We start from the raw sequence: 21,074 nt of genomic DNA on the forward strand, positions 1-21,074 counted from the left end.
AACTGATTTAGCTTTTATTTATTTTCTTCTACCTGTAGGCTACAGTTCTGCATTAGTCATTTATCATGGAATGAAGTTGTGGTTGCTGCCATGGGGTTGGGGTTAAAGTAGAGGAGACATTGGAAGAGAGGAATTAATATGAATTTATAAGATATTGCTTGCATAAATAACAGGAAACAATAGTATTTATACCCTTTTATAGCACAGTTACCTAGAATAATACATACAGTAATACTATGATATGGACAGGGCTGCCATTCCATTATACGTAGCTGACTTGTTCTTCTGTTTTATCAACTTCATTCTCTGTGAGCAGCAGTGTATCCAGCAGAATGACCGATGATGCTTGGATGGGTGAGTTCTTCAGCCTCATTGGGCTCTGGTACATAATGGGGTTAATCCCATTTCTCATCCCATGCATGACAAAGAGCTTGGAATTTTCTGCCACAGAGCTTCTGAAAGAGATCCTGCTGGAGCATTTCCGAAGGGTCTGGATAGGCTTTGTGGTCCGATAGTTGCAAGTGATATACCTGCTGAAAGCCTCCCTAAATGTTTTGTTGAAGAGCGTATAGACAAGAGGGTTTACTCCTGAAGATACATATCCTATCCAAACAAATATCTCCATTAGCTTTTGAAAAACCTCCTTGTTGCAGGAGTTGCACAGAACTGAACTTATGTTTGTTATGAAGAATGGGCACCACATCAACAAGAAAAGAAAAAAGACAATCCCCAGAACTTTTGATGCCCTTTGTTCGTTGGTTATTGTTTGCATGGACTTCCTCCCAATCATAGACGTTCTGCAGATAGGCATGTCATAAGACAAAGTCTTGTCCTTCCTGGAGCCATTTAGCATGGCCACCTTTTCTGGTGAGGAGGCGGGCGTTGTGTCACGCTGAAATACTGTGGACACTGTTGACCAAGTGAAACGCTGAGGTGGTTTGTTGATCAAGTAGGCCTTCTTGCGTAGCACTTGGATTGTCAGAAAATAAGTGACTATCATGATAGCGAGGGGAATAAAGAACGCAGCCACTGACCCATACAGAATGAAGTCATGAAAACGATCGGGCATCAGGACGCATGTGATGTTTGTAGAGTTGCCATTTCCCTCCTCAATGCCTCTTATAGGGATCGGAATAGCAATGCCTACAGGAGAAAAACCAAGTACTTCAGCATATGGTAATCACTTGCAATCTCTTTTTTGGGCCTGAAGCCTCAGTGTCTCTAAAGAAGGTAGTTCCTGAGCTCTGGAGCAGGCACAGGGTGACAGAGAGAACATGAATTGTTGAGAGCATCATGTGGGTAATTGGGCAAAGAGTACTTTGTGAGACTTGGCAAACTCAGCTTTAACAGAGTGCCCTTTCTAAGGAGATTGGGCCTAACCCTTAGTCATTGAGGAAGCAGTATAAAGTTGCCAACTTCTCAAGTGTAAAACACATGAATTGCTTTGACTCTAGTTGTTAGAATTAGTATGGCTTTTCCTCCAGTGAAATGTGTTTCCCTAATGCCATCTGCTTTTTTCCTCCTCTGGGGTAACCTTTGCACTTTTTGAAGGACAGTTCTGTAAATACATAAAATTTGTCTTTCCCTCTTATCTTAACCACAACAAGTGACTGGACATAGCTGATTTTTTTCACCCTGCTTGACTTCTTTCATATATACTAGTAGTTAAATAGATGCCAGAATTATGCAGTGTGTGTTTGAGATGGATTTGTTGTTTAAAGTCTCTTGCATATTTAAAAGTGTTTAAATGAGGCTAGCTAGCTCTGTAATTCACCACTCGTTAAAAAAAAAAATTAGCAGTCTTGTCTTTTAAATGAATTTTTTATAACCACTGCTGACTTTTTTATAACCACTGCTGACTGTATAAATTACAGTCAGCACTTCATTTGCCAGCAGTCTGACATTACAACAAAAACAACAGGTTCCTTGCTGTCTGGTGAAGGTTATTTGTGCTATGTTTCCTGATACCACTTAATGAGATCTAGGGATTTACTCTATTTCTCTGCTACTCTGCTTACTGAAGTAGGTTGGAGGCAGCAAGAGCAAAATGGTTTACCCTTCAGCCATTTGATATCTTTCTTAATAAGAGGCACACCTTCAGATACAGCAGGCATTTAAAATGAGGATTGAACCAAATTAACCTTTGATTTGGAGAACCCTGGCTCAGCTGCAGAGTACTTTTGTGTTAGATAAAAAAGAAATGAAAAAGTACAGCACTGATTAATACCAATAAATCAGGCATTAAAAGGTCAACTTGTAAGTGTCTTGTCATGTTAACAGCTTCCTTTTTTTGTGGTAAAGATAGCATCTTTTCTCCTATCATCAATCACAGCTCTTCCAGATTTTTTTTCAAGTTGGAATTTTTGGATTTAGGCATGTATGCCTTGGCCAAGAAGGTGGATATACCCATTCTCCTAGGCAACATTGGCCTTAATAATCCAGAATAATTTTGTTCTTTCTCTTGCACACACTTGCACTATGCCTGTGGCTGCCTGCAGCGTGCATTCAGTTATTTGAATTGAATCTTTTCACGTCCTTAGCTCATTTAACAGATTTATTTTTTTAAGCATTAAAGACAGGTGAGGTGACATATGCACGTCACTGAGGTGCTAATATCATAAAAGTTTATACATTGGCATCCTTTATAGAAACTGTTTGGGGTTTGGGGGGCTTTGGGGGGTTGGGGTTTTTGGGGGTGAGGGTGTTGGTTTTGTGGGGTTTTGTTTTGGGGGGTTTTTTTCTTAGAAGTTAGCCTTTCTATATGCTATATTACCAGTGCATCTCAGTCTTCAGTGTGAATGTTACCAGCCACTCATTTATCTTACAATCTTTGATGTAAGTAATTAACCTTTTTTTACTTGCTTCATGGGACAATTGTAAGGCACAGATTTTAGCAGCATCTACTCAAGGCTTAAAATGGTGTTTGGGACAGAATATACTACCACAGAAACATGAAATCTGCTTTTCCAGGAGACATGCTATGCATGCAGATATTGTCTTTTGATTTTTGGACTTTTAGGACCATGAAGAAGAGCGATGATTATCCCTACTCAATCTTGCTCTTTCTAGTAAGCCTGATAAGGAATAGTGGTTCAGGCAGATTTTAATGATGTAGCTATTTATGATCCAAGAGGTGGACTTAAGCCAGCCCAGGTGTTAGGGTCTGCTTATCAATAGTACTTGGCCAAATTTTCCATTCTGCCCAGCTTTCACCTATTGTTTTGGACATGAAAATCTTCTGCATTCCTTTTCCAGTCTCCCGAGTCTCACATACCTATTGAAATGAGCCAAACCACGATGATTTTGATGATTGTTGTAGCCCATGAATTGTACTGACTAGCCTGGATTGGCTTTTTAATTGCAATATATCGGTCTAGTGAGATGGCACAGAGGTGCATGATGGAAGCTGTGGAAAAGAGGACGTCAAGGAACAGCCAGATGGGACACAAGGCAGTTGGAAAAGGCCAGGCATTGTCTGAAAGAGAACAGAAAACTCATTAGAATCTAAGCTTTTTGAGAGTTTTCAGTGTGTGGTTTTTCCCTTGGCATCAGTACATTTGAGAATTTCATAATACTACAGGAACTGAGTTTCACCACTGCCTCAGCTGAATTCTGTCTTACGTTTTAGTTAGCTCCTAACTGGCATGTTGCTGCCATCATATTGATCAGGCTGTTTGTGTATCATAAGCCTTTCCCTGTCTTTTTGTCCTTTTTGGATCATAAGCTCTTTGTGGCAAGGACTCTGGATAAAAGAGTTTAAAAAAAAATGGGCCATGACTGTGCTTGGTCCTAGTGCCCTGCTGTTACATGATTTTCAGCTATGTCTCCTTCATAGTCCTAAGGTTCAAGGTTGTATTAAATGGAGGAGATAGTGGGTCATAACCAATGTATTAGTCAGTCATTGCAGAACGATGGTTGAATCTTAGTGGTGATATTGAAGAATCTAGTTCACACAGTTTTAAAATTAGTTTACTGTGTCACTTGACCAGATACAGTTGAGCACTAATGTGGCAAAGCAGGGCTCTTCTGTCTCAGTAATGATTTTATAAAAACTGAAGGGCTTTCATGTGTGTGTCTTTTTCTTCTTTTTTTTTTTTCCTTCCCCCCCCCCCCCCGCCCCGAGCAATGGCTTGGATTTTAAGTCTGGCATGCTGTTTCTTACAGTAGATACCTGCCTTTAATATTAATCTTTATAGCAAACATAGGATCTGTCAACTGCATTGTGTCCAAGATAAAGGTTTTGTAGTGTTCAACTTTCCAAAAGGCTTGTATTTTTGAGAGCTGGGTCTCCCCTATCAATGTTTACAGTACCAAACTGAATGAACTTTAATGAAACTCTGATTATTTTTTCTTAACTTTTCACTCACAGGTAGTTTGTATTGCAATCCAGTGCTAGCAGCGTTCAATTTGAGGTGCACCTTAGTGTTGTGTGTCTATAAGAATGTTCTGTAGTCCTAGGGAAGAATGTGTGAATGCAAAAGTTTTTCCTATTTCTTAATGGTAGAAGTTGATCTACTAAATATATTCTTCTTCCTTACAAAATTCAGCTGTACTCTTATTAGTAGGCATATCAATAGTATTGCCAGAGAAGTCAGTTTTTTGTTGAATGATGCTTAAGGAAATAAAAAAAAGACATTTCTAACATATCAGATTGGTTTTAATTTCCTTGCTCTGAATAAATATATCTGCATGCTGAGAATGAGCATTACAATAGTCCAGCTTATTTGGCAGTGTTATCAATGTGGTAATGTTGCAGTAGGTTGATTAAAACATTTTTTCATAATGTGACTGATAGACAGAAATGATAATGGTGTTGTCTTGACATGAATTTTAAACTCCAGAGGATGGAAAATTTTATAAAGTCAGACATAGCACATACTTGTCTGCACTCTTACCTATGTTGGAAAACCTTGTCTTTTAAACACAGAGAAGGGATGGCTGGAGCCCTGAACTGAACTTCACCCATCTCCAAAGCAGTGGACTCCAGGTGAGAATGATGTAGGCAGTGAGGCAGAAGGGAAAGAGGTGAACTATTTTCAAATCATTAACCAGTAAATTTTAGTATCTAGCTGCATATTTCCTAAAATAGATATCATGGTTGAAATTATGCCTCAAAAAATTATTCTGTCAGGCAGGTATGAGAAAGTTGTAATTAGTATATTATGAAACGCTTACTCCTATTTAATTTTTCTATCTACACTTTCAGCTGGCAGTAAGGTATGGTGCCTTTCAGAAGAAAAAAAAAAAGAAAACCAAAATGTCTTGTGGGTCATGTAAGCCGCTGTAAAAAAAAAAAAAAAAAAAAAAAGAGAGAAAAATACAGTTAAAAGAAATAATTTATTTGATGAGCTTTAAATGTTTTTGCTCACTCCAGAAAAATAAGACTACTTCTTTTGACTCTGTGATGAAGGATTAGTTCAGATAAAACATGGACAATGGAAAAGTGTGTTCTACATCATGAAGGATGGCACAGCTGGATTTCAAGTGAGCAGCTAATACTTCTGTTGGAAAGTACTTACATGCTGCTCCCTGGATTATAACTACTTTGTTTTCTGGAGAATTGCAGTGTGATAAATTGTTTCCTTTTGTAGTTAATTTACCCTTTGCAGAAGAAAACCCTCAAATATTTTGCAACAGAAAGCTCTTTTTCTTCTTTTAAATATAGATGCATTTAAACAGCTATCTGATGCAAAGCAACCTTGTACATTTTTATGCGTTGTAAGAGCTTTTGTTAGTTGATAAATGCAACTGAACAGAAAGCTTATGTCTTTATTTTTGTCTTGTTTTGAACTGGGTGCAGAAGGCAGTAAGTTATCACATTCACCATTATAGCATTGTGTACTATTAAATTTGTGTGTATGAGATGGTGTTTTTTATCCAAACAAAATTAGAGTAGACTTTAAATGCAGTAGGTGATAAGAATTGAAGAATATGGTTATTATTTAAACAAAACAAATACTGTGAAACTGATAAGAGTCAGTTGTCTATGATTCATACTGTGGTGTATTTTGCTTTTACTTATTTTGATTTGTTGGTTACACCTGTGTTAGAAGCTCTGTGCCTAGTGTTTGAGGGACTGCTCCAGGCTGAGATTTTGTGCTTTCCTGGTGGTGTGTATCACTGTTGGCCTATTCTGTTAGTTTGGAAGTAGGGAAAAGATGGAATATTAATTTCCCCTCAGGATTAAGAAAGCATCTCAGACCCTTGAATGTGATGGTGACCTGCTTGTTAGTTGCCCTGCTTTATAATTCAGACTGAAGGTAAAATGAGTAAGTCCTTCCAAGTGATACGAACCCATTGCAGGTCATGGTTAGTTTGGATTGTTACAAGTTCTGATCCTCCTAGTATAGATGCACACTTTTGGGCAGACCAGAGCATTATTTTTTTTAAATGCCTAGGTTACCTGACAGATGTGTCTGCCTGAAAACTTGTCTGGTTTCTGCAACTGTCAGGTGGTATAAGGTAAAAAGATATTCCTCCTTCCTACAAACCTTGCCTCGGATCCTCCCAGCATTGCAGCAGTCCTGCGGTTGCAGATTATTTTCCTTATTTTGAGACAATACAAGATAAAATGCATTTTTTAAGATTTGTCTTGCACCTTAAGAGAAGATGAGCTTTTACCACAACTGTCTACCCTTGATTAATCTTTATTTAAGAAAAGCTTTATTTATAGGAAATACCTTGGAAATGTGTAATCCTTAAGAAGGGCTGCTCTTGCTATAAGCCAAAAGGTTTTGAAAGTTTGTGAGAAGGCACTGCTTCTGTACACATGTAAGCATGATTAAGAGAGATCTTTAAATAGATTTGGAAACTGTTTGTTGTTCTGCTGTAAGGGCTGCTGAAATGTGTTGCCTGTAAAGGATTTTGTTATAGGATTTTTGTTACAGGCTGCTGAAACGTGTTGCCTGTAAAGGATTTTGTTGCTGCTAGATAACGATGCTTTTACTGAGGTGGAAATCAGGTATTTTTAATCACTAGCTGACTTAAGCCTAGGCTTCAATCTTCAAATTGGTGAGCGAGCATCTGTAGCCTGCGTGTGTGGTGTTCACCCTTGTGTCAGTATTCAGCTTCGTGGACTGCATAGGCCTGGCGTTTCCAGGCTGCTGTCTTGCTGTTTCAACCCCATGGCTGTCTGCCTTTTTTTCTCTGCTACAATTACAGCTTCAACAGTAGCTGTTCACTGTCATGTAGTTTTTTTAATTTAGCCAAAGTATTTTTTTTTTTTTTTTGAGTTGCTTTGTGAGCAATAAAGCTTTATCATCTTATCTTTAAATTTGAGTTTTTAGAAAGTAGCCCTGAATTAAAGCAGTTTTCTCTGGTAGTTTGCACAGGCAGGAAGGGAAGATTTTCTGTGGTTCGTCATCAGTAATGTGGGAAAATTAAGACGGCGATTGCTTGTGATAGATTTTAAAAATAATGGTTTACAGCCTAGGACAATCAGCATTCAGATTTTTAAGTGGATGAATGTCAGGAATAGAGAATATATTTTAAAAGATGGTACATGCACTGTCTCCAAGTAACCCATTGCCCACCAAGCCATGGACAACAGACTTCTTCCTGCTGCAGGCTTTGCAAATGAGAGGATCTCTCCAGTTTATTTGCTAATTTAACCATCTGATAAATAGCAACATTTTTGCTTTCCTTCAGTAGTTCTGAGTGTTAGAAATTTGGATAACTATTTTGAAAGCTAGATTTCAGAGAATGCAATTATTTCCTAACATGCGCTCCTTTTTTTTGAAGAAATGAGAAGAATTTAGCAAGCAGTAAAAGCAATGAACTGTTTGTATATTCCGACATTTGCACTCCTAAATTAAAATTGCAGTGTATATTTGTACCAGAGTACATTTCAGTTGCTCTGCTGAGAATAAATAATCTGCTACTTATGGTATTATACCTGTGAGCGAGTTAAAGATTTATTTATTTTTAAAAGGGGTAGCTCTTTATTACAGAGACAGTCTACTTCTGAAGATTTTTCTGTAAGTGTACCGCCAGGGTATGGAGCCAATGTCTGTAGTAGGTTTTGAATTTGAACACTCTGTGACACATTAGTTTTTACAGTCAGCATCATTTAATATGACTGTACTTTAGTTTACAGCTTTTCTCTCAGATAGTCTCCACATAATTAGATATCGGTCCCAAATCAGAAGCATAATATTTATATTCTGTATCTAGAGGCTGCACCCAGCTATTTCATTATTATGGAAACATTCCTGTGTGGAAGTGCCAGGAGGCTGGATTTAATCGGCTCTCTGGCTATCAATGATTATTCTATGTTCAAGTAGTTATCTGGCTAATGTAACTTCAAGATTTAGACTTGTTATGTATTTAAATGGCTGTTCTAGCTTCATTCCAGTAACTCCTTGTGTTTTGCTCATGCTTTGAACTTCTATAAACACCTCAGCATCTTCTCCCAATCGGTGAAGAGGCAAAGCAGTTTTTCTGGTTGGCTGCCAAAGAGAGGTTTTTATGCAAGAAATTTCAGTTTTAACCACTGCTATGTGAAAGGCTGGTCGCAGTCTCACTTAGTTAATTATAACTAATTTTGCTACTTTCTTGTCAGTTTTCTGCAATGTGAAAGATGCTTTTGTTTGACTTTTAAATTAAGATTCCTAGCATGCTTTAAACTGTTGTAAACAGGGTTTAGCACTGGATTAATTGAGAGATTAGGGAGCAATAGTCCCTTTATAAAGTTAAAAAGAAAAGATTTATTAGTCTAGCAAAATGAAAATAATCATAAAAAAAATCCAAAACACAAAAACTCCACCACCACCAAAAAACAACTCCACAAAATCCAGAACTTGCCTTCCTTTTGTATTGATGGCTAGTGCAATACTAGTACTTCTTGTGGTTAGTAGTTTTATTTTTATTATTAATGAGACCTTTGGCAGGACCTAAGCAGTTACAGTATCTGTGTGTAAGTATGTATATACCTATCTGTTTCTTGCCACTACACACACGTGCACATACATGACATGCAAAGGTTTTTTTATAAGTGACTGTGTTTTTTTCAAGTTAGAAATCACTGTCCTGGTCGTGTACGTTCATTTTTCTTTTTAGAAACTGTTGCTTGAAAAAAGACTATTTTATGATCTCAACACTGAATTCTGACCTCCAGTTCATATCTGTTTAGGGCGAAGCAGTCTGTAATATACAGAAATTCAATCTCAAGGCGTTTAGTGAATAAGCACATTTGTTAATCAAGTGATACCAGTCTTCTGCAGCAAACAAAAGCTACTGATGGCCTTTCTGAAATAAAGTTTATGATTGTGTTTGCTTGTTGCTCAGGCAACTCTTAGAGATCTAGCATAGGAAAAATGAAATCCTGCAGCCTTTCATTATCTAGGGCTTAGTGGTATCTATACTTAATGATAATTATGTAAATCTGTAAGTTTATTAAAAAAGTCATCTTGTTGATTTCCCCCACCCCATTTGTATGATATGAAAATAGACCATTTAAAATGTATTCTTAAAGAAATTTTAGGAGTAAAAGAAAGAGACTTCCCCATGGAGCTGCCTCTGATTAGTTGTCAAAAGTAATATCTGAAATAAAACTGGGCATGAGAGAATATGAAAAAGCTGTGCTTGTTCTGTAATGACTAACCAGAAAGAAAATGTCACACCCAATGTATGTTCATATAAAAAATACCTATTTTATTCCATATGAACCAGACCAAATGATAATCTGAGTCTCAAATATTAGGTACACGGATTCAGGCTTCCTTGGGCTGACAGATGAGTTAATTCTTTGGGACATTTTACGAACCTGCTGCTTTCCCTAGGGTGGGAGAAAATCAGTTTCTCTGGTACTGATAAAGTTTGTTCTTACTGATGGCGCTAGGGTCCATCTCTGACTGCTCGTGGAGCTTGGAGTCAATACTAAGGTGAAATCAGGTGCCTGACTCCTAGAAAGTTCAAAACCTGTTCGGTGTACTGAACAGATACCTAGTCTTTATTTCACTTTTTTTAAAGACTGCCTCCAATTAGTGCGATATCCATTAGAATAGATACCAACATGGTGCTGATGTTTTTAAAAGTAATATTAAACTGTACAAAATGTAGTTTCCCATGTCCAGCTCCAATTTAGTGTCAGTTCTATGTCTCGGGTGATTTTTGAATGGTTTGTTTCAAAGGAAAGAATATCAACAATGGGTATATTCCCCATAAAGACATTAAGCTATATTAAGGTGAGAGGGAGAGATTTAGCACCCCTCATCTGAGTGATTTTTAAAATTGTAATGGTGGAAGGCAAACAGTTTTTCTGTTTAAATTAGACCTCCCCAAATTGTACCCCATATGCTAGTCTGATGAAACAAAAATGTTGTACTTACCAAATAATATTATGAGAAGGGCAATCGGCATCACAAACAGACCCACGAGCAAATCTGCCACTGCCAAAGACGTCAAAAAGTAGTTGGTAGCATATTGCAACTTCTTCTCCAGAGACACCGCCAGTATGACAAGTATGTTCCCCCCAATGGTGGGGATTATCACCAGGAGGATCAGTAAAGCTGCCCAACGCACTTGCACTTTGTTTCCTTGTTCGTCACTTGAGTAGTCCTGCTTGGGTTCTCCTGTTACTGAGAGAGGTGACAAAGATCCATTGCCAACTCCAGACCCGTTCAAGAAATTTAAAGGATAGGACATTTTTGTGTCCAGCAGAACGTATTCAGGAGCTGTGTTTTGAGCAGGAATTGTGTATGGTGTAAGAGTTCACTGTTCCTCTCTGGTCCAGGATGGTCCTGAAGAAAGGCCAGCATGGTCAGTATGGTAAACTGGTCATCTGCTATTTTGAGATACTGTAACCATGTCCGAACTGGTATCCAGTTTTTTTTTCTCCTGTGCCTTGCTGGGCGCAATTAGGTCTTAAAAATGGAAGTCCTGTCTTGTGTCCATCTCTGGTTGATAGGGTTCAGTGGTCTGGTCTCCCCTTTATATGGAGGTTCAGGTTTCATAAGATTATAAGAGACAATTCAGTAGCTGTGAAAAGTAAGCAGTGCATTAGCTTCCCTTTTTTTTTTTTTTTGTCTTACTACAGGAGTGAAAAGCGATAGATGAATTTGGATGCCAAATTGTTCCCTTTAGATACAGTGTACGTAAATTTGCTCTTTGTAAGTACAAACTGATGGAAAGGCAGATGCTTGCGTTGAGTGTATTCAACTCCTCCTCTCCCGAGTGTCTAGTCTCCAGCAGCGTGTGCGTAGGCAGACGGCAGTTCCCATATTTCCCCTTATTAAGAATCCTATTTCTCCACAGAGGGTCACCCCAAAAATATCTTAAGAAATGAAGTATGAGGTTTCCGTTTTAACGTCTACAGTTCCTAATTTATCAGGTGAGGGGCAGGAAGCTGTAGACAATAAAACACTGGTGACAGTCTCAAGGGGACCGTAAAGATTTATGGAACTGAGACATCTAAATTTACCCATTACTTGGGGGGTGAGGGGGGTGAGTAAACCGCTTGGTTTTGTAATCTGAGAAGGGCTTTTATTAAGCACAGCCTTCTCTCCCCCTCTCTCTCTGTCTCTCTCAACTCTGCTGAAGACTTAACGCTTACATTTCCCCCTTCAAGCAGAGACTAAAACACTTGTCACGGCGTTAAGCTGAACGAACGCTCCGTTACTGAGAAGATTCGATATGTTGCAATTTTCAGGTGAAGAAAGCCTTACCTCTTTCTCTTGAATTTTAGTAGAGTCCACTTTGCATCCAGGAAGATCCTTTGTAATTTTCGTTTTCATCACATGGTGGATTTTAAGATAAGATTTTTCACTGCTTTCTGGAAAGCAAGTTGTTCACTTTGGTTTGATTTTTATAATTTTTCTAAAGCTTGTCTCTTTGCATGCTTTTGTTTTGCACTTCCGTTTCTTCTAACACCAAGATTAAGAATTTCTATTTTGGGAACACTGTATTTCTTATGCAGGTATTTTCTCCAACTCTTGAATGGAGGAGAAGAAACATTCTTGCCGTATTTAAAAAAGATAGAAATACGGTTGTGTTCTTTGTTTTGCTGTCCTTTCTCTTCCATTCTTTTGACGATTTTACTTAAGTGATTAGCAGATTGTATGTGCAGTTTTCTCTTTGTTCGTTAGCAAAGCTTGCAGTCTGCTGCTACCCTTGTTTGTTGATTGAGTCATTCCAGTGTATCCAGCTCCAGTGCTTGAAAAGCAAGGAAGTAAATGTGGGGGTTTGGCTGGAAAAGAGCCAGAGAGGGTTAACTGATTCAGTGTTCCAGTACTATAATGTGTGCTCCTTGTAGCTGTATCAGGATGTGCAGATCCTGTAAACGACCAATGTTGTAGCTATACGCACCATAGTCTGTGTGTGCCTGCACGCTGGCTCTTGCTTGCTTGCTTACTCTCTGGACGGAAGCACAGTTAACCCTAAAAAGTTCTGCTGCCCTGTAAATACTCCAATTTTTTTCTTGACTAATTTTATAAAATTATTGTCTAGCATGCTATTTTAAGTGTGTGCACTGTTACTTTAAATCTTTCTTCATGCAGCTGCTTTTTATTATCACAAGTGTTTTCTTTTGTTACCTTCCAACTTTGTCAGATGTGTGTTATGTCTTATAGTTCCACATTAAAATGGAAATAGAGTTCACTTCCAAGGACATTAGCTGGACAAGTGTGTAATAGAGTCTTTGAGTTTAAGGCCAGAAGAGACCATGAGATCATGGTCTGACCCCTTGGATGTCACTGGCCATTACATTCCATGAATTGCTAGTGCTCACCAGGCTTGAGCTGGGAATCGGGTCCTCAGTGAAGTGTGAATCAATTTATATTTGTTTAAAAAAATTTAAAACACATTCACATCTTTAGAATACAGCTACTCTGGGGCCAAAGAAAGCAAGCTGCTGCCAGAAATTAATAGAAATGCTTGACTTGAAGTGTGTTCAGATCATACAATAGAATTTCCAGCAAAGTAGTTTTCACTTGTTGATTTTCCTGATTAAAGGAAACGTTCAGTAAGATTCCATGCTGTATTCATTTGCAGCTGACTTTTGATATCTTTATTCTGAAGAATATATATTAGGAAATAAAGATTAATCCAACTATGGTAATTCTGTTTCCTTATCTGACCACCCCCCTATTGTCACCCCTGACAGTACTGAGAGAGTAGAGCACATGAAAACACACAAAAAGCAGAAATCAAGAGAGGAAAGTACTGTATAGGACTAATGAGCATTTGGATTCAGTTTTCCTTAAACTCAACTATGTCTAATCCACTTCTGGTTTATTTTATAAATCTTGAAGGCTCTCCTGGTATTATTCTAACTGTACTTGAAGTCTTTACCAATCTGTTGGATCAAACACAGCCAGTGTTCGTTCACTCTTTCTCACTGTACAGATGAAGCTTGTTTTCCTTCATCATTGACACTTGAGCTACTTTTTTCTTGTTGAAAGGCAGCTGGAATTATTAGCGCTTTCTGGAGATGGAGCTATCGGCAATATGTCTGAATCACAAAGGGGAAAAAAAAATGTTCTGGAGTAGAACCACCAAAGTGTTAGTACAAGATAGATTAATCCTTTAACTTCAGTGGTCTCCTTGTGGGTGTATGCCAGATGCAGATCTTCATGTCACATCTCTGAATTTAAGAAACAGAATTAAAACTTCTGCAGAAAAAAAATAGATAATGCATCTATCAGAACCACCTGCTAATCATCAGCATGAGTTACTGCTCAAGCATGTGTTGGAACTGAAGCATTATCTTGAAAGAGGTTTATTGGTTTATTATTTTTTACTCTTTGCATTTTCTCTTTCACAGCACAGTAGACAGTATACCTCAGTCACTTCAGTGTGGGGGAAGTATCAGAGTTATAAAAGTGTAATTTTGTCAACTTGAGTTCTGTATTACCTCTTTATAAAATTTCTTCACAGATCTTACCATCTGAGAAGCATTACTGTTGGTTACTGCAGTAAAGAGCTGTTTTGGTCAAAGTGAAAATCAGGTGTTCCCACTTCTCTGGAATGCCTCAGTGGATGTTATAATGTAGTTTATATGACAAAATAATCTCTTTAGTCACTAGAATGGCTAAATTAAATAAATTGGGGGGGGGGGGGGAGGCACCTTGAAGCACCAGCCGAAGGCTGTACTGTTCCCTGCAGATTGCTCTGATGAAAGCTGTATAAATGCATTTATCTAATTGAAAAGGAAATTATTTTTTTAAATACAGATGAAATCAGAGTTTTCTTAAGAACTCGTAGAGGAAGATGATATGAGTTTAGTTGCACGTAGGCTTGTGTAGCATATATACCTGCTTGGTGCATTGTTTCATTTCAGGTGGCTAGAAAACTTACCTGCCTTTTGTGATTTATTTTTTTTTTAACTTTGCCAGGTTTGAATTATTTCTGAGAAACACATCCTCCTGTATATCTGTTACAGATCTGCAGCAGGTTCTTCACTGCATGCTTCTGGCCAGGTTTTTTGTGCAGGCCACTGCCCTGCCCCCATGTCCAGTGCCTCTCCTGTGTTAAAGAGTGTTAAACCCTAAACCTTGCTAGACCCCACTCCTGGTCCACCATAACTAGAATATTTGAACCATGCATAGGTATTTTTTTCCACCCCCTGCTGTTATTTCTGTTTTCAAATTGCCAGTACTATTTTATTTGAATGGAGCCACATCTACATTAGATGTGAGCTGACACTGGTGACAGTGTTGTTCAGTCGGTGCTTATCCCTCAAGTTCATTTGCTGTACCTGTTTGCAGCACTCAGCCTCGTCTTCTTGACAGTGGAAGGCTTCCTAGAAGTTCTTATTCTTAAGAAGACTTGCTTAGGCAACCAGGAGGCATTTCAGAGAAAAACATTGTGGAGAAGGAGGCTGTATTGCACACAAGATAGTTGCGGGAAATTCCTGGCACGAGAATAGCTCAGATGTGTTTTGTCAAGAGACAAAGAGGCAGGGTTTACACCCATGCTTAGTCTACACCTAAATACGTCAGTTTGTTGCATTTTTCTCTGCAGGTTTTCTATCTTCTGTGTTTTCCCCCCCCTCTGCTACACACACCCCCTTCAGAAATGACTGCAAATTGTGCAATTGGATATCTGCATTCCTCCTATATTAACTCATTCATGGATGAAATGAAACTTCTGCTAAGGTTTTCTTTTTTTTATCTGTCACTGCACTACCAAAGCAACTTGTGGAAATAGTTCTGTATCAAATGATTAATTCATGTCCCATAGTTTAGAAAGTCATAAATATTTAGAATCTTTTGAAATATGACTGGGGAGACTTAGTGAGGAATTTAATAGACATTGTTCTTTAATTCTCTGACATTTCATTTTTCAATGAGTTGTAAAGTCCTTAAATATTTAGACTAAAAAATAAGCATATGTTAGCGATGCTTCAGACACTTCCATTTTTAGTCTCAATCACAAGACCAATGTGATGGTTTACTTTCAGTATTCTGTTTATTTACTTATACTACCTTATATACATATACAGGGTTTAATGTTTAAATATTGCTGGAACATAAAGAGAAATGGCAATAGTCCTCTAACCTTCAAGATGTGCAACTTCCAGAATTGGAGATAAACTGCAGAAAGGTATTTGGATGTGATTCTAACTGGGCTGTGATCTAAGAAACTAAGTGGAATATGCTTCAAGCTGTGGCTATCCAAGTTTTTAATTTGCCTTGTGGTGTTGTTGCATGCCTCTTGGAAAAAAAAGATTAAAATGGATTGTTAAATAGAGTCAATGTACTTAACAGTGTTCCTCAACTTTCAGTAGCCCCATAAGGCTCTTGTAGGCAAAGGCTAACAGAATTACAGTATCTGCAGATGTTGCAGTTGTAATTGCCTTAAGAAAAAAAACCAGTTTATGTTCCTTACAGATTCCTACTAATTGCAGCTGTAAAAAATGTTTCATGGTGGAAAGGAAATACAATTTCCGAGTTCTCTGCAAACTATGGAGAACCTTCCATGGTCACATCATGGATTGAAGGGAAAACTGACCACCTTCCCTGTCCAGCTGATCTGTCCTGGTGGTTTTGTTCATATTAGTCTGTGTTAGTAACAATTGACATCCTGATTTTTATTTTGTGAATTTTTGCACTGGAGACTTAAGAAAAACTTCCTTTCCTTTGTCTTTGGAAGTAATGAAGAATCCAAAACTTTCTTTGGTTTCTCAGAAATTCTAGGGCGCTTACAAGTGAGATATCAGCTTTTATGTAGAGAAGATAACATGTATATGTATATAAATGTCACTTATACCCAGGAGATGAACATCCCCCGGAATGAGATCAAAGTTGAGGTTACAGCTAAGGTAATTGGGCAGCAGTTAGACACCTCCTTTGTGTTCTCTCTTGTTCTGGTTTCTGTGAAGATTCAAAATCCTTAGCCGCGTACGGTACTTGTTTGTCATGGAGGTTTTGAGAGCAACCGGTTGGTGAGTAAAACTAATAAAATGCTAGCTATCATGTTTTGCTGAGAATCTCTCTTTACTGTCTTGGTGCATCTTTATTTTTCTTTATGGTTTTGTTTATGACTTCTGAAAACAAACCAAACTGGATCTTGGAGGAAGTCCTTCATCTGCAGCCCGTAGATCACAACAGTAAAACTTACCCTGGTGTAGGGTGGAAACAAAGCTGTGGCTGACTACTGTGTTGAAGTCCTATAGAAGAAACTTTTAGGCTTTTTTGACTTCTTGATTCATTTAGCTTCCTGGTAACAGAACAAAGTTGAAGCTAGTTGTGATGGGGTTTTTTGTATATGGGTCTGGGCTCACTGACATCTGTGTTTTGATGGCTTATGTACAAGCAGTTGAGCAATTTTCAGATGAAAATGAAGGAAATAATCAGGCTGTTCTTTTGTTATCGTTTTGCTGTTGTAGTAAAATGTAATTGCAAAAGCAAACTGCTTGAGCAAAACCAGTGTTAGGAAAAAAGGAAGGAACCAGTGCATTAAAGATAATTTGGTTTTCAAAAATAGACATTGCCTATCTTTCCAAGATATACAGCCCAGTTTAGAGACATGCCTTGGGCTTTAGTGTAGGAATTTTTAGATGAAATTGCTGGACTGTGTTATGGGAAGGTCAGACTAGAGGACTATGGTATGTTGCTTCTGTCCTCAAAATATATTAAATATACACCATGTTTAGGATTTTTATTATGGCTTTTAAGGAGGGGGGACAGAATTGTGTCTGGAGATGAAACTTCTGCCCACTAAATCTCCAGATGTTATCCTGGTATTTCATGCAATGTTACCTTCTGTGTTTAACTTATAGTAACGACAGATGTCCGTATTAGGACTGGCTAAGAGTAGCCTGTTGCTGAGTGTGACTTCTGATAAACCATTTATCTTTTTTTAGTACTGTTTTTAAGTTTTCTCACATTCTTCATTACTTCTCTCCCTTTGCCACCAGAGGTTTCTACTCAGTAACCACACTGATTCAGCCATCAGCACAACAGCGTCATGGCGGTCAGGGAGCCGGAGGGGTGGACTTGGTTTGGGAACCTGCGTGGGGCTTGGTACTGGTGATGCGGAAACTCCTCTGTCAGCAGCAGGACTGCCCCTGCATTGTGCTGAATGTCAAGTCAGCAGTTCATATGGCTGTGCTTTAAGTGCAGGGTGAAAGGCTCAGTCCAGGGGGAGGAGAAACACGATCATGTTTTAAACATATTCCCCAGCTGGATTGCCAGTTGGAAGTAATGCCACAGGAGCACGATTGCAGCCTGTAACTGCTATGAGGGCTTTTTAATTTTTCTTTTGATCACTTAACAGAATTGGTTTGCATTTTATGAATTTTATTAAGTGTGGGTTTGGGTTTATGTGGGCTAACCTTTGGCAACAGTGTGTAGGACTTGTAAAGCATCTCAGCAGAAAAGCGAGCAAGCAAATGTTATTGCTTAAGCATTGATGCCAGTGATGCTCTTGTGTACTGAAGTCCTGTTCCTCTGATAAGCATTTTAAGATTCTTTCACTTCCTCAACCTACTTGTGGTTCTGCCTTCTAGTTCTCTATTACATGGGAAGACACTTTTTGAAGATTGCGGAGTTGAAAAGACTGCATTACTGAGGAAAGTGGTGGGACCCATTATGTAGCTTTAACTCCCAAAGTGGTTTTACAGAAGGCCTCGTCAAAATGTTTGACCATTTTAAGGATAGATTTGAGATAAAAGCATTTAAAATAATGGCCACAAATAATGTAAATCTGGCTAAGAATTCCATAATCAATTATTGTACATTAATCCTGATTTTATACTGAAAACTGTGTTGGAACTTCTGAGCTTGATGTGTCCAAGTTAATGATTCTATAAAATCCAGCTTTCTGAACAGGAATTTAATGATTAATGCTTCAAAGTGCATAATCACATCTTTGCCAGAAGATATTTTTCTCTTCTTTGGCTCACAGTCTTCCTGTTTAACATTTGCAGAAGTAAAGCAAACACAAAGGTGTTAAAAGTCTTTGTGCAAGAGCTAAAGTCTTCTGTGCAGCTGAACGCTTGGGCTCATTTATTAGAGGGTTTGTGACTCCGTCTCCACATAAGCTCATTTTTAAAAAAACATTGTCAGCATCCAAGCTGTTATTTGAGCAAGAGACTGACAGGTAGTTTTAAATGTGTCTTTTAGTTCATAGTCTTCACTTCTAATGCTTGCTTGCAGGACAGAATCGTTCCGTTTCCCAGGTCTCCCTACTTTCTTAACATTTGTCATCATGGCTGCATCATAGAGGCAGCAGAGTTTCCAGCAACTTGTGTTTGTTCCTCTCTTTTGTGTGGTGTGTTTTTGTTTTGTTTTGGGTTTTTTTTCTGCTGTTCAGAGGTAGGTTTTTGTAAGGTGGTGGTGGTAGATGGGATATTTTCCCCATGCGGACATTTTAGGAAATCTCATAAAGAAATAGACTGTTGGAAGCAGGGGTGAGGTAGGAGATCTGGCTACTTGCTGCCATTACTGCTGAGGGGTTGAGTAGCCTGTGTGGTGGTGCTACCTGTCCGTGATCAAATGGAGCAGGAGAGAGGAGTGTAAAGAGGAGTTTAGGACTAGTTAGGAGAGGAGACTATGGGAAGACAAAACAGCTAGAGTAGAAATTAACTGATTTTGCGTGTAGAGTATAACTGAAGTCTGAGTGGATATATGAACATGTCTTCTGTCACCAGTCACAATGAAAGAAGAGAATGAACGAGATTATTGCTTAAGGTCTTTTTTACTTCTGTTTTCTATGATTCAGGTATTCATATAAATAAAACTAATGCTGGAGCATACTCTATAATGGTTTTTCTATCTCCTGAGTTGAGTGCTTTCGATATACACTTAATGATCCTATGTGATGCTGTAATTCCTGTGTACAACAGGTACTGCCGCCACCCTCCAACCTCCTCCTTTCCATATAGCAAATGTAAGAAGGGAAACTAAAACTAAGGTGTTTCTTAGCTCTTCCTTTGTACATTTCAGTCTGAAATCAGTTTATAGTCAAAGTAAATACCTTGCAGGACTGCTGTTAGGATTGTGAATGTGACAATTAAAAAGCTAGTCTGGGCTGCAAGATACAGCAAGATGGAACAGATAACCAGATGATGTGCACTTTACTTTGAAAACAGATACAGTTAAATCACTTGCAATTTATAGTTTCCTGTATTTCTTTTTCATGAACACTACTTTCCAACAGCTTTCCTGCATTGCTCTTGTGTTCATGGTGTCATGACATTGGGTAAATTTAACGGATTAGCTGTGATGGATGTGCTTGTGATGCCTATGAGTTCAGAATGCAGACTTGTCTGACTCAGGGATGTTTATTTTACAAGCAATTTTGCCCTTGCTGCATTAGAAATGCTAAAATTGGCAGTATACGATATTGTGAAGTGGTTTGTGTGGCATCAAAATTGATGGAATGATAAATACGACTACAAAGACAGGAGGGAAATGAATATATTGACACCTGTAAGTGAGTTCTGCCCTACTTCAGAAATACTCAATATTCACAAGACTGTTTGCACTAGCAACATGTGCTTCTTGGTGTAGGAAATTAAGGGTTCCCTTTCATCTCCCCCAGCACCGGGCTAGAAGTTCATTTGCTGTAATGACCAACAGGACACTGGTTCCCAGCTGGTGAGGCATGGAGCATATACTCCCATTTCAGATCTCTTAAAAGGTAGCAACATCGCAGCGTCATGTTGTAAGGCAACCGTAGACATTGCTGATAAACTGATTGGAAGTGTGTGTTCTATCAGCATTTCCTCACATGCTTTGATTTACAGCAGTAGGTGAGGGTGAGGAGGAGTCAGCAGAAGCAGTGATTGCAAAAGGGAGTTTGGGATCCACCAACCTTAAAGGTTGATTGAATACTGGAGTTGGGGTTTGTGTCTGCTGATGGGAGATGTAGTACTGTGTGTCTGTCTCACGAAGAATAAACCTCTGCTCGTGGAAAGTCTGTCACAACAGCATGATTTCTAGAGATAAAGTCCTCACTCTCAATAGGTATGTCATTTGCTGGGTAATCATTTAACGGCAGAAAATATGCACTAAAAAGGAAGACTTTATTAGTGGGAACTGTGTGTGGTATCTGCAGTGATAGGGAAGTTTATTCATTTGTGCCCTTCTCTGTTCTCTTAGTCCATTTGTTCCACTCCTCTAGTTACATTTTGAGAAATGCAAAACATACGGTGTGGAAGGACAATTTTAAATTTTCCAGTGTGAACACAGTGAAGTCTTGATATTTGGAAGAACAATAGCAATAAACAACAATCTTTTTTTGCCTTTCTTTAGGACTCCTGAGCAGTGTCCGAGCGTGGTTTCTTTGCTGTCAGAGAGCTACAATCCCCATGTGCGTTATGGGGCTGCCATGGCTTTGGGTATCTGCTGTGCGGGCACTGGAAACAAGGTGAGGACCAGAAGCATCCATTGCCAAGACTGTTTCTGCTCTCTCCTGCCACAGACATTTGTGTGGAAACGTCACAGACGGAGATCAGATTTCTCACACGTGTACACCACTAGGCAGCTGGAGTAGAGCAGTACTTCTTTAAATTCTTTAACTGTCAAGGGCATAGAGATTCTTTTCCTGCTTGTACAGAATAGATAAAGTAGAAGAATGTTTCTATACATTATTGCCACATTCTTGGAATTTTGTCTTCAAAACTTTTCTTA

At 38.6% G+C, this 21,074-nt stretch overlaps 2 protein-coding genes across 2 annotated transcripts in view; one reads left to right on the forward strand and one right to left on the reverse strand.

The window, feature by feature from the left end:
* Positions 1-21,074, forward strand: part of PSMD1 (proteasome 26S subunit, non-ATPase 1) — a 74,594-nt gene that overhangs the window by 28,387 nt on the left and 25,133 nt on the right. Inside the window, exon 17 of the mRNA XM_049803585.1 lies at positions 20,697-20,811. Coding sequence (XP_049659542.1) covers positions 20,697-20,811 — 115 coding nt within the window. The remainder of the gene's footprint in view (positions 1-20,696; positions 20,812-21,074) is intronic.
* HTR2B (5-hydroxytryptamine receptor 2B) lies at positions 34-10,644 on the reverse strand. Its single transcript, XM_049803608.1, has 3 exons — positions 10,329-10,644; positions 3,275-3,475; positions 34-1,143 (listed from the first exon to the last, which is right to left on the reverse strand). The coding sequence occupies exons 1-3, from the start codon at positions 10,642-10,644 to the stop codon at positions 263-265; spliced, it is 1,398 nt and encodes a 465-aa protein (XP_049659565.1). The 3' UTR covers positions 34-262.

This window comes from Accipiter gentilis, chromosome 6, assembly GCF_929443795.1.
Source record: "Accipiter gentilis chromosome 6, bAccGen1.1, whole genome shotgun sequence".
In the NCBI taxonomy this organism is placed as follows: domain Eukaryota; kingdom Metazoa; phylum Chordata; class Aves; order Accipitriformes; family Accipitridae; genus Astur; species Astur gentilis.